The 14,666-nt window shown below is 41.0% G+C and overlaps 1 protein-coding gene across 1 annotated transcript; it reads right to left on the bottom strand.

The window, feature by feature from the left end:
• Positions 1-890: 890 nt before the first annotated feature.
• On the bottom strand, positions 891-14,336 carry LOC308289943 (pepsin A-like; the record flags this gene model as incomplete). Its single annotated transcript, XM_080731723.1, has 13 exons — positions 891-1,025; positions 4,794-4,892; positions 4,997-5,141; positions 5,262-5,378; positions 5,602-5,798; positions 5,878-5,996; positions 7,892-8,003; positions 8,263-8,407; positions 11,177-11,305; positions 11,861-11,985; positions 12,491-12,708; positions 12,873-13,109; positions 14,282-14,336. The coding sequence occupies 13 exons, from the start codon at positions 14,334-14,336 to the stop codon at positions 891-893; spliced, it is 1,833 nt and encodes a 610-aa protein (XP_080587849.1).
• Between the last annotated feature and the right edge of the window lie 330 nt (positions 14,337-14,666).

The raw sequence follows: 14,666 nt of genomic DNA, 5'->3' as shown, positions 1-14,666 counted from the left end.
AACCCCTGAGCTAAAGTATGAAATAATTAGGGCCCCTCCACCTTGGGCCCTAGTAACCCAGTCCCACTTTTCCACCCCTTGTGACGCCCCTGATTACTACTATAACAGCACCAGGAGTCTGACCGGAGCTTAAGGAGCAGCGGAGGAAACCATAAGAGAAACAAATTAAGACCGATATCAAAACATCAAAATATGGACATAAAGACAATACATATTCTAAAATGTGAACTGTTTTAGTAAATTAGACAAGGATTCTGTAAGTTAAAAAAAAAAAGTGTGTGATCTGATATCTGAAATGGACCAGCTGTGCTGTGGGTTGGGGGAGGGGGGTGAGTCATAACTGTACATGAATGATGATGTAAAATATAAAGGATTTGTCTCAAACTCTCTAGGATTTTCTCAAATTTCAATACTTTTGATATTATTTTGTAAATCTGGTCTTATTCACAGGCTGAGAGACCTAGAGTAGAACAATGTGGTCATCACTAATGCCTTATCAGCTTCCTATATGTGTATGGTGTATACTGTTCCCAAACAGACTCAAACATTTTTTTGTTTTTTTATTAGTGTAGTCAATTATCTTTTGACCCTTCTTCTCCCCTATTTAGTTGCTATAACGATTAATTCCTCCCACCGCTTGCCAGTTGCCACTGCTGTTGTATCCTACTGGCTTACCTGCCAGTGAGCCAGTGCATGTGCTCACAATGGTCTTCCCTAAATAAAGGTCAATAAATATTACTTGCTACACTATATTTTATTCAAAAGCAAATAGAGCACATTTACTAGTATAACCATTTGTGAAAGTATACTTAACAACCATGCATGAATCAAACAGCCCTTGTACGGGAAGTCATAGTGTTATTGATTATCCATCAGGATGCTTGGTTTGATTACACAGACTTGGCCAGTCCAATTCTACTACTCCCCACGTCAAAGATGGTATAGTACTGTCTAATGAAGACATCTCCCAGGATCCAGAACTGGCCTCCTCCCGTCTGGAAGCCAGTGCTGCAACCACCGTTCCCCTATGGAGAGAGAGAGAGAGAGAGAGAGAGAGAGAGAGAGAGAGAGAGAGAGAGAGAGAGAGAGAGAGAGAAAGAAAGAGAGGAGAAAGTGTGCATTCATAAAGAATTTACAGCGTTGCAAGTGGTGTGTATGCATGTGCACATGCGAATGTGTGTGCGTGTACTTGTCTTTTCATCGGCAACTGTCTGCACCATGCATGTGCATGTTTGTGTGTCAGAGTCAAGCCCCCAGAACGGCTGGTAATATTGAAGCTCCCCTACTGGCCAAAGTTGGAACTGCAGGCGGGGTGAAAAATACATGCACGAGCAAAAGAGCGTGCCGCTGGGATCTGCTATGGGGTTCAATGGACGTCGAGTGACGTTCGTGAAGGTCGTGACGTCAGATGTTCGTCGATGTAAGAAAAAGTGGATCATCCAGATGATCCAATTCGCCCTATTCACGACCCGCCCACTCAGCATCCCCCGGGTGCTGAAGTCCCGTTTTGAAGGGGTAAATCCTACCATAGCCTATGGAGTTAGCACAGAAATCGCAAATTTAATGCAATTTCCGAATAGTAAAGTATAAAATACGGCTAGCATGATCAAGAACACAAGATACTAAACGGCACAAAGCACCAGTGTTGGGCAAGTTACTTTAAAAAAGTAACTTATTACTTTACTAGTTACTGCTCTGAAAAAGTAACTTGTTACGTTACTAGTTACTAAATTATAAAAGTAACTTGTTACTAGTTACCTTACTTTACTTTAAAAAATATATATAATCAAAACGAAGCATTTTGGAAAAAGTCAGTTACACTTTGGAAAAAGTCAGTTACACTTTTATTTTTTATTTTTTTGCCCTGCAAGGCCCGAATTAATTTCTACTGGCCCCAAAAAAAAAATATCAGATGGTGTTGTAGGAGTCCTAATCACAGGAAAATGTAATTTAAAAAAAATTTAAAAGTTTTTGTAATGTTTTATAGCCATAAATCATAAATCATGTTCTAATTCGCATTTTAGTGAGGAATAGCTTCAGTTAAGAAGTGAGATGTTGTTCAACCAGAAGCTGGAATTTCAACTTCTCTGGGAAGTGTGAATGTCATTCTCTGTGGGGGGTATTTATATGCAAATATCGTGGCCAATGGCATTGTAATACTAAACAATAGGATTTAATGGTGATGTTAATGTGAAAAAAGAACAGGAAAACTAATTATAACATTTTTCTAAAAAATGATTTAAAAAACGTTGCCAAAAAGCAAGGGGGCTTCAATAATGACCTTATAAAGAAAAAAGACAACTCCCTGTCATTGTAGCAATTATTATGCATAGAAATGCAGTGGAACAATAAAGCTAAAGATATGTTTAGAAATGTTGACAGGAATATAATCATTGTAGCCTTTTTCAAACCAAGTTGTGAACTTTGTGCTGTGCACACTGACTAGTTCTACTCAAAGGTTGCGATGGAAAGCATTGTTGATCAAGCATGTTTCATATCTAGCTATAGCCCCATATAGAACCTCACCCGTCGCTGCGTCGGAGCACAACAGGACCTGGACGCAGCGACGGGTGAGATTCTATATGGGGCTAATCTAGCTAGCACTTGCATTACGTGGCTTGGCAATCAATCTGACATGCTGTGGCGATTTTGGTGGAGTAGATTCTAGCGCCATTTATCTCCACAAAGTTAAAATAATGTTTCCAAGTTGCAAAGCTGCTGTTGTCTCGAGATCTCGTCAGCATTTGGAGACACTAAAACTCTCCTCCATGTCTCTTCTCTTCACTGTTTATGTGACACAGTGTGTGTGCCAGTGTCGCCAGATGGGTCACCAGCACTTTCGCCTATAACATATTCGCCTACACGCATTTGGTCCTTTCGCCTGGCATTTTCGCCTTGGAGGAGAGTCTTTTCACCTACCTGTCTGAGCCATTTCGCCTACCCTCAATTCTGCTGTCAGACTGTCCATGTTTGCAAATTATCTCTTTGTCATTTAAATATTATAGTGACTGTGACAGTGGTGTCAAGTGAATCTAACAGTTTACTTGACATTTATTATTTACATCACATTTTATTCCTAAAAAATGGCAAAATAGTTTTTTATGCCTGTTGACAGGCAAGGTTGATTCTATAGGCTATTTAGGTGTAGCATATCTTATATAGACCTATATAGGCTAATAGCCTATATGTTGTATAGCCTAATGTTAAAACAATATAGGCCTACAATACTGTTCATTTTACAATACTGTTCAATACTGCACCAAAGAATGTATAGTATCGGGACATGGATTAATTAATTATTTGGGCGCACCTGATTCCAATAGCTCTGTATTTGTGTGATTACTATGGAGTGCATAGGATAGCCGTGTGTAGGTTTGACATGTAACACCACTGTCACAGTCACTCTAATATTTAAATGACAAAGAGATAATATGAAAACATGGACAGTCTGACAGCAGAATTGAGGGTAGGCGAAATGGCTCAGACAGGTAGGTGAAAAGACTCTCCTCCACGGCAAAAGTGCCCCGCGAAAAGACCTGGCGAAAATGTTATAGGCGATTATGCCTGACACCGCCAGATGGAAAATGTTGAATTATCGTACCGGAGCCTCAGAATTATCGTATTTGACATGAAACTATCGTACACAGCCAAAAAAAGAGAAATCACTTGCGTAAAAACGTAATTTCACCAAAAATGCGTCTTTAGTGTAAGAAACAACCTTGTTTGAGACTCCTGCGTGATAAAAACGCATCAGATATGCTGCGTGGAGGTAGGCAACTTCCTGGAGCTTACACAAATAAAAGCCTGAAACTGGTCTGGAAAGATGCAACCGGTGTTTTTAATGCCTCCAAGTACAGATCTAGGGTCAGATTGACTGATTTCCTGGCTTATTTTGAGAAGCCAAACCTGATCCCAGATCAGCAGCCAGGGAAAATAGCGAATTCACGCTCTTTTTGGTGATATGCCGAAATTATCGTACATTTGGGCATTTTTGGAATTATTGATCGTACATCGTACAGAGGGTCAAATTATCGTACAAATACGATAATTATCGTACGTCTGGCAACACTGGTGTGTGCGCTGGCTTCGAGTGTGTGTGTATTTTTTAAGACCCGCCCAAGGCCGTCTCTGATTGGCTTAGCCTGAAGGTTTAAGCTAGGTCAACCAATCATTGCTCCTCTACAGCACATCAAGTTAGTGTGCTAGACCAGGCATGCCTTTCACTCTACTGTGAGATTTACCACAGACACATGCAGGCATGCAGGGGAAGTTTATGACAGGGCAGGGGAGGGGAGGCTCCGCTGACCGCTGCCGTTCTCACAGTCTGCTCTCCGCTGCGGAGATTGGACCTCTGAAAGTAACTTGCCACTTAAAACCACGGTAACTAGAACGGCGTTATTGAAATGGGAAAGGTAACGAGTTACGTTATTAGTTACCGAGAAAAGTAGTTTCATTACGTAACGTAACGTAACGTAACAGCGTTCTTCCCAACACTGCAAAGCACTATAATTTACTTTACTGTTAGAAATAATGATTTGTTGGCTTTAAGTCCAGTATAGTTTCCCCTTCTAAATTGAAGTCAGCACCCGGGGAAAACTGAGAAACGGAAGTAGGTGGGCGGGCCGTGAATAAGGCTAATTCCCCCACAATGTAGCCTACCTGGATTCAGCTACTTCCGCATGCTTCAAAACGCCACTGAGCACTTGCATTGAAATGAATAGCTGGGGGCGGGGCTATCCATTCTCTATTATATATACTCTATGGTCAGAGTACATTAGAGTATGTAGACTGACCTGCTGAACATAGGCAGAGGCAGGGATGTCGAAGGCGTGTCCGTTGAGAGTGAAGGTCACATCAGGCATGTTCTGGATGTTCTGGCAGTTCACATTGCCCTGTATAAGGAATGTTATGTGTTTTTAGCAGGAACAGTAGTTATTGTTTCTCTTTTGAAATTAGAATCTTCACATAAAAATAAAACAAGCTAAAAGTATCTCACGCTGTAGGTGTCGGCTCCAACCCCGGTGTTCATATTGTATATGTCGTTGGTTGGGCCAGCAATAAGAGAAGTGCCAGTGTCAACGATAGCCCAGCAGCCACCACTATCAACAGTACAGGCCACAGTCTTTCCGTTGATGATAATACTGTTGGGAGCAACAGCAGAAGCAGAATTAATAGCAGTGTCCTGGTGTGTAGGCAAGGTTTTGCTGGTGTAATTTTGTGAAATTTGTGAATTTTGTCAGTAGAGGGGAATATGTTTTCACCCGTCCATATTTATCACGTAATAGGTCTCAGAGATCAAGGGGATCCAGGTGATTTGTCCGGTATAGTGGGTTTCATCAATCCCACCGAAGATCACCTCACTGCCCTTCTCTGAGTTGCTAAAGGGAGCAGGTGAGACAAATTAGTATCAGAGGAAAAGAACACATAATAGTACATACTATGTGGATATTTGTTATTAAATATATATGGTATACACATACATAGTGTATATATAACAAGTAAGACGCCCTAAGGGCGAGAAGCGTCTGTCAGGTCTCGCGGAAACAACATACTTTTAAATTTCGGCTCTGTTAACTCATTTACCGCCCACTATTTCATTACCTGCTCAGGTAGACAGAGAAGAGTTTCTGAGACACCAGGTTCTGCTGCATCATGTTTTGAAAGACAGGCACCACATTGTCATTGGCAAGGGACTGGTAAGCAAGTCCCAGGATACCATCGGACATCTGATACTCAAAAAAGGAATCCTCCGTCTGGGCGAGTCCAAACACCTGCTGGGCCACAGAAATCCCACCAACCTGGAAACCAAGGTTAGCTGTTAATGAAAGTTCCTATTTGTCGGTGGACAGGTACAGTGTGAATGTTACTTTTGGTTACCTCAACAGTGTCACTGGCCAGATATCCAGTCAGGCTGCCGGTACCGTACCCTATGTTCAGAGACTTGCCAAGCCGCGTGAAGGTGGAAGACTTCTGTGGATTGAATCTGCTGTGCATCTCTGTAAAACATTGTCGTTTTTAGCAGTGCATTTGAGAGATGGTAAATTGGACCAAGTACATCTCACCTACAGTGACTAAAACAAGTGTCTCCACTCGCTAATACAAACAGATGAATGATTTTGAGGAAGGTCCTTCACCCCTAATTTTTATAATCAGTCTCTCTGGGCTTTAACAGGCCACTTCACCTTTTGGCACTGTAGGCCTATACGTCTTGAACATAAGAATATTCTCCCCTACAATTTATTTTTTATTTTCAATTTCTTAATAACGAATTTATGAAAAACATAATTGAAACACCTTCACGCATAAGGACAATATCAGTCACCAGAATCAAGGATAGGTGTTTTCAATGAATCTAACAAGGTTAAAATGGAGTTACCCCATAAGTGTTTGAAAGTGAAATACACCTTTAATATTATATTTATATATTTGATAGTTTAAGATAAAATGTTAGTTCTAAGAAGCCAGTAGACTCTTCTACAAACTAAAGCTGGTAGAAAGTAATTTGAACAATAGACCGTATGATAAAAATCCCGCCCCATTTTGCTCTTGTTACTAGGTGGGACGAATTTACCAGGGCAGATTCTTTTATAATGGAAGTGGATGGGGAAAAAAGATTTTTCATAGCCTCATTATAGCTATTTAAAGTACCAAAAGAAACACATTAGGGATGGACATCGGTATCGGCCAATATCAGAAATCGGCAGGTATCATATCAAACCGGCCAAATCGGTGATCGGCAGGTCACTGACATAAATATGCCAAAATCGGCCAATTGTATCTCTTGCACTGCACAGCATGATGCTCGGTCCTGTGACGTAAACATTAGCAAGTAGCAGCCAGTCTACTTAGAGGCAGCCTACAGAATACAGATGGTGCCGATTACCTTTGCAATGTAAGGATATATTCCATAATCCTGTGTCAATGTCGTCTCCAAAAAGAAGGGGGGGAAAAAGCATGCGTCACCTGCTTTCCTCCTGCCTAGTCCAGACGGTCATATTAGACTGGATATTGTCTGTGAATTTGGATATTGTACTATTGTGATTGATTTGGGATTAGTGTTCTTCTAGCTTATTGGTACTCAAATTGAAGTATGTCTTGTAGGCCTACTTGGCCTGAAACAAAAGGGTATTGGAGCAACCCTATTTCCTAGTTCTTAGCTAAAGAAATCGGTATCGGAAAAATCGGTTTTGGCAGGTCAGACCTTCATAAAACCGGTGGATCGGTATCGGCCAAGAATTTTGCAATCGGTCCATCTCTAAAACACTACGTGATATTAATAAAAAGGGAAGAAAAAAGTACAGTAGTTACATTGCAAAACAGGGGTTTGCCCCCCAAAATACATGTTTTAATTAGTTTAATCCTCTGAAAAAGTTGGAGGAGAGATACAGAGAGAGAAAGCACCGTGCAGGCTGTCAGCCAGCCTATAAATCCACTGCATAATAGGCTGGCTGTCGTAATTCTGCCCATTTAAAATATATGTACCCAATCGAAAATCTTAGTTACATTGATAAGGTTCATGTGAACTAGTCTGTTGAAGCTTATTCATTATAATGATCGAAATCGCTATGATCGCACAGCGCCGTACTGGCCGTGCTCCGCAATGCGCACCGCCGTGAAAGACTGAAGCCACTTTCTCCCACTGCATAACTCCACTCCCGGTAGCGAGTCTCAGGGACCAATCAGAAGGCTGACAAACGGTCTATTGTTGAAATGGGAAGGGGTATTGCAGGGGTTGGACCTTAAAACCAGGGGGCACCCGCATCCATTTTTGCGCCCAGGCCCCTTACAACTGTTTGTACTTCCTTTGCCAGGAATTACATCTACTGTACCGTAATTATGTGACAAATGAAGTAGACTATTTTTATTTTATTTTGAAGTTAACTGTACTCACGGCAGGCCTGGCACTGGACAGAGGGCACCCAGAGGTTGGACGAGCCAGTGTCAAAAACAACAGAGAAGGACTGGGGAGGAGTGCCAATGGAGATCACTCCATAGTAGGACATCTGGAAGTGACACACGACAATGTAATGAATGTGGTGACTTGGCAGAAATGTAGAATAACATTATTGAACATTATATGATCAAAGGACACTGACTATTAGGGTGATTTATGTGTCACCTGCTTTTACAATGTCAAAGAGGGTGATTATTAGACAATAACTAAAGTCTAATTTACTCTTAGTTGGATGGCCAATCTGCTATTTTCGGCAAGGTTTGTACAATGAAGTGTAAATCAGGTTTAAAGTTTGTGGTTCTGCTTACATCATAATCGTTGTACATGGGCTGAGTGCCTGACTGGAGGAACTTGGCCATGGGGTCATATGTCAACCCCTTTCTGATGTACTCCTCCAACAGACCCTTCTCCCGCAGGACCTCCCGTGCAGATTTCCTCTTGATCAGTGGCACCCTGCACACATCAAATGATCAGTTATAATGGCGGGCGCTTTTTTGCTATCCTTTGCAGTGCAATAGATAAAGAGGTTAGAATCTGAATGAGATTTATTCACATTGTACGCAACGCAGCAAAGTCACAAGTGCTTATTTTACTCCGACAGTGTAAACATTGACCTAATAGCATGACTTGGTTTTTGAGTTTGCATACCGATACAGTATATGCACAGACTGCATAGACACATTTCAAATATCATAACCTGTGAACATGTATTCTTATAGCTGTGCACCCTGACAACCAGGCACTGTACAGACATCATGTTTACAAAGTAAAAATGTGTTGAGTGTGTACATAACATGGGGCAACCTTTTAACATTGTCTGAATAGCCTTGATAAGGTAAAACAAAATGGCTTATACATGGTGAGATTTTCATCTTTTCCTTTACAAGCTTACTATAACACAATTTCTGTACCTTTGCACTATACAATACTGTACACTGTATATTATATCCCGATTAATACATCATTCTCCCATCACATTCTGTAATAAAGAAATAAAAACATCTTTTTACAGAAATTTACTTTTTTACCGTTTACTTTTATCTTTACTTGGGTTATACCCTGTTAAATCTTATGTGCAAAACAACGTGCAGATATACAGTATGTGATTGTATAAGTGAACAAATAAAACCTCTGATCTCTAATCATTCCGATTATTATACAATAACGTAAAGATGGCTTCATTCAGCCAGGTGGTTCTTACCTGTGGAGACATTCAGAGAGAGCCACCAGGGCAGAGAGGACAACAAGCCACTTCATGGTTGTTAACTTTGCTGTTAAGACTCAGGAAGTGGAAAATATGGTGAGAGAATCTTTATATACAGTCCATTGTATCCCCAGAATGCCTTTCTGTGTAATCAAATTGTAACTTAAGATAAGAAATGTGTGATACAACAATGAATTACATGGCCATATCTCTGAATATAGAGATAAATAAGATAACCACTTAAACCCTCTATACTTGGTAAACTTGACCTGGCTTCGCTTTGTACATGGTCCACTCTTGTTTTTAATGAATCTACACCAAATCGCTTTGCTGTAAATAGGTGATCAACAAGCTCACAACGTGTCGTTTTGCAACGCGTTGTGAGCTTGTAGATCTGCTATTTTCAGCGAATGTTCCCCCAAGAATAGGGATACAAGGTTCCAAAGTTTTTTTTGGAAGTGCTTATATTGACATTAAGATCAAATGATTTGATGTTCATGCCTCCGTGTTCTGTTTAATGTTGATATCCACATTTTCCACCTGGCAAGATGTAGACTCGGGCCGTTTGCCAGAGCTACTGCACTGTAGTTGATAACAGCAGAATCTTGGAAAAAAGATAAAAATGTTGCATTTAGAGCGCCTTTATCCAAAGCGCTTACAATGTGCATTACATTCACCCATTCACCCACAACCCCAAACACACACTCACACACACACACACACACGCACTCATGCGAATGCCTAAACTAAATACTGGTGGAACACTATTGGACTCCAAACATAAGCCCTTTACATCTCGCCCACCAGTAGTGGGGTGATTTCAGGTTATGGGATTTCATATCATATCTGCAAAATCAGTAATTTTCCTGATGTGATCTTGAATTGTTGCTACCTTCTTGCCACTAAACAATGGTTTGGATTCAGTTCAGCAGCATAAAGCATTATATTTCTCAATGATAAATCTGTTATACAGTAGAATTTAAATTAGGTAACTTGTGCTGTACTGAATCATAAATAGTTTATCTACTGGTTAAACGCTGATCAACAGTGTGTTTACAAACAGCAGAGAAAAAAGGGAGCCCCACTGCTCCCCTTGTGGGCTGTGGTGGGGTCGAACAAAATGGACAATACTGACGGAATTCTCCTTTAAAATGTACATCCATAATATCCCTTTCACAACATAATGGTCATATTCTCCCCATTGTTGTAGCCTGCAGAACAGGATTGGATTCATGTGTTGCGTTTTCAGATGTTTAACAAATTAAATCCTCACTTTGTAAACTTTGGCTCGGTACTTGGTCTGCCCTTTTTTACCCCTCTACATCAATGTGTTGTGAACTTGTAGATCAGCTATAGGCCTATTGCTTATTTAGTCAGGGAAATAATCATGTAACAAATTGGCTCAGTTGTCCACTTCCGGCAGAAAGTGAACATTTGCACGTAGGCTGATTTCAAATGTTGCCAGATCCTAGCACGTTCCCATGGCATCTGGTTGAAAATGTGAATTAAAGATGGCTGCCAATGTTTTTGGTTCAAGTTGTTTACTCCAATCTTTGACACTTGTGAAACAAGTTTATTTTTATAAAATCCAACTTGTAATGCAACAATACTTAATATTGATGACATCACTGACAAGATGTGACAGTTTTCATAGTAACTGCATAAATCACATGGCAGCTAGGAGGTTCCATTTTATACTCCAAGGTCTTAAGGAATCAGACAAACAAGGATTACCTGACAAGATTGGCAGTGGCAATCAAAAATAAAGAGTTCAAATGTGTTTGGATGACGATTAGAAGTTTATTCAATTTTGATTAAACACCATATGTTTACAGCAACGATATTGTAGGTTACCATACCCGAAAGGAAACATTCCCTACTCCCCAAAATGTCACATCCCTGATGACAGAGTGTGATGATCTAATAATGCATCATTTTCAATAAGCATTTAATTTTCATTAGAGGAGCTCTGGATGTCTGTTGAACAGCGGTCACCTCATGCAGTGCATGCAGTGCACTTCATGATGACTCCACCGGTGGTCACACCATAAATGGTACCAAGATCGTATGAGACGTGTTTCATGGTGACGCTGAAGGTAAGCTGCTTCCAACCGCTCCCCTGAGGAAGTCCTTTGGAAATGCCAGTTCTGTTGGGATTTGGGACACAATATTGATGTATAAATGTTAGTCAATATTGATGTATAAATGTTAGTCACACACCATGCCATTGGGTCAGGGCCGGAGCGTCAGGAGAGATTGGGGCTACACATCACACGCCCGGCCTTTATTTTGTTAAAACTTGGGCACACTTGCAGGACACAGCAGGCCCATTCAAAGCATTAGCATTCTACTGCACTGCAACCAATGTTATGCCGTAGCCAACATGACAGACAACAAATGTCTTTTTTTTTTTACATTTGAAGTGAGAAACAGACAATGCACTAACGTCCGTTTATTTCTCAACAATCACCGACTGGCCATAAATTTTCCCTTGCATTATAGACAAGGGTTGGAATTGTTATGTCAATTGAAGTTTGATTATTTAATATGTTCTACAGAAACTCACTATTCATAAACTCACTATTCATAGTGCAGTTCAAAGTGGTTTACAATACAAAAGTTAAAATCCACTATAGAACAAAACAGTAAAACAATGAGGCTTAAAGACACTAAAGAGTAGCCTACATTTTGCCCTTGCTCACCTTTCGTAAACATTACCAATCTGGTTCACCCCAAAGACTAGACCGTCACTCCCCACCTCAATCATGCTGAGAGCTCCTCCAATGCGCTCCCAGCCTGAGAATAAGCAGTCGTCTGCAGACTTGAGCTATATACGTATACACAAACACATTAAAGAAAAACATTTATTGCTCATCTTCATATCCCAAAGAATGCCATTGAACTGAACATAGGACGTGTATAAAGTAAATGGGCCCCATACGTTATCCCCCCTATAAAATAAATTGCTCAATGCTGACAGGGGGTAAGCAGGTGGACAAAACGTTCCCTTAATTCTTTGAGCGGTACTACAGTATACCATGCTCAAATAAATTAAGGGAACATTTTGTTCCCTTCATTTCTTTGAGCGGTATATTTACTCGGAAACTGTGTACATGCCCGAGATCTTCAGAATCTGCTGGCTGTTAAAGACAAAGGTTGATCGTACCTTTGTTGACCCTTGGCTCTGGAATGACCTGAAGAGCTCAGCTTGAGCTTACTAAATCTGTGTCTCTTTTAAAATCACTTTAAAAGTTTTTATAAGGAGGAATTATTTGTTCTACTGTATCTATTCATCTTCATGTAGCTAGTCATTTGCGACCACAGAATCTTACCGGGTTGAAGAAGATGTTGTCTGCACTGTTGACTCCCCAGCATCCATATGGGCCACAGCTGAAGTACTTCAGACCCCCAGGTATTTTAACCCATTGTACAGCAGAGCCACGACCATTGAAGGTCATTGTGTAATTAGGCTTAAGACAATAGATGCCGTTTCCTTCGTTAACTCCCACAGCAAAATGATTGCCTCCAGCATCCACCTGGATCAACGCTCCTAAAGGCAATAATAAAAACAAAAGATACAAGTATGGTGCAATGGTGTCAATAACAGTCCAAATACTACATCATCTCCCAGAATGTATTGTAAATGGCATGTGAGGATTCATCACATTTCTAATGACGTACAGTACAAAGGAGCTGAAAACGTTTCTTTTTTACCTTGAACTTGTGCCCAGCTGCCGTCCACATATTTGTAGATGAAGTCTGAAACCCCAGTCGCCCATATCCCTGCGTCTCCCACTGAGATATGCTTCAGGTCGGCATCTAGCAGTTTGATCCAGGACGAGCCACTCAGAGAATAGGCATGATTGTTTGTGTCTATAGCGACCACTTGTCCCAGGCCAGTATCAACCTGCAACGCCATGCTCAGCGGTGGGCCCTGGGTACATGTCCAACCTGGGAGGAATACAACATCATATTGACTAGAAAATATTGTTCCATCCAAAACATCGCTTAAAGACAAAAAAAAAAATATAACAATGGAATAAAGTACAAACTATCCAGGTGCACTCCAATGAAGTGCCATAAGCCAATGAGGCCCCACCCTGCTCACCTATAAGGGATCATGTTAGCAAGGCAGCCTTGCTGCTAACAGGGGGAATGAAAGCAGATCGACAAGCTCACAACACTGCACATTGTAGATCAGCTATTTAGCCAAAGTATTAAGTGGTTCATCTACTGTATGTTTTGTATTAATAATAAAATCTGCAAAGTAATTCAAGCTGTCAAATGCTGTAATTGTAGTGGAGCAGAAGTAACAAAAATGGAATATGAAGTAAAGTACCTCAAAATTGTACGCATTGCATTGTAAGCACTTGTATAGTAAATGTACTTAGTTACTTTGCAGCACCACTGAGCAGCCAAACTGACAGGCTAGCCATCGGCAGGTGTGCCAATTACTAGAGGGAAATGGGTTAACTCAAAAATGTATCCACAAGTTTCCCCGGGAGTTTACTGGAGACTATCAGGACCAAAATTCCGGGTTTAACAGCAGACATACAAGCTCACGTTGCGTCGCAGATGCAACCCGTTGTGAGCTTGTAAATCGGCGGCGGAAGCTCGGTGCAGACGTCTGCGCAATGCACTATGGGGCGTTGGAAACTCGTGGATACGCCACACAGCTTAGATCAAATCGGAGAGCAGACCCATGCTAACTTGGTGATATAAAAATAATATCTATTGTGTAAGAATTGCGTCTGCAGTGCCTTAACAAAAACATGGGCCCCTCATCCTCTCCAGACTTGTGAAACCCATTGGAAATGCATTGGGTGCTTAAAGTTACATTTCAAAAACTACAAAAGATTTCAAAAAGAAAAGTACAAGCACACAAGTCCACAGTTTGAATGGTGTTTCTAGGTGTAAGTATGTACAAGAGTTGAATCGTGCTAAAGTTGGACAGATACTAATATACTAGATAAATAATGAGAACATACGTGTGCTCGCTTCCAGCAAGCCCACAATTATCATTGAATGAAAAATCTGAGCCAAATAATGTGATTCATAACATAATTCAGAAATCTATGAAAATGCATGCATGCTGACAGATGGAAAGTGGACTGAAGACTTACCCTGACAGAGAGCCAGGTGACCCAGCACCAACAAGAAGACTACAGCAGCTCTCATGATGTCTCAGTTACTCTTCGTCAGAGGCAAAATCTCAGCACCAAATCAGAGACAAATACAAACTGCACTCATCTGCACACAGTCTTTATAACATGGAGGCGGAAGTGAAATAGTAGGCGGGCTCCAAATAGACACCTGTTTCCGGTGTCGTTTCGGCCAATCATACCAGCAGGCACACCTGTTTCCAGTTCCCTCATCACCCTCACCTGCCTGCCTACAGCTCATCACCAGAAGGCCATAAATGTTTGGTCTTCTCTCCACGCGATGCCAGATCGTTGCAGAAGCGCCGTTGCGTGGCCAGTTTAAACTCTAGTATTATCTAGTCAGTGT

The sequence above is a fragment of the Nannobrachium achirus genome (assembly GCF_963921795.1).
Source record: "Nannobrachium achirus genome assembly, chromosome: 8".
NCBI lineage: Eukaryota > Metazoa > Chordata > Actinopteri > Myctophiformes > Myctophidae > Nannobrachium > Nannobrachium achirus.
The sequence above is the reverse complement of the archived record's forward strand: the minus strand, read 5'-3'. Positions and strand labels throughout refer to the sequence as shown.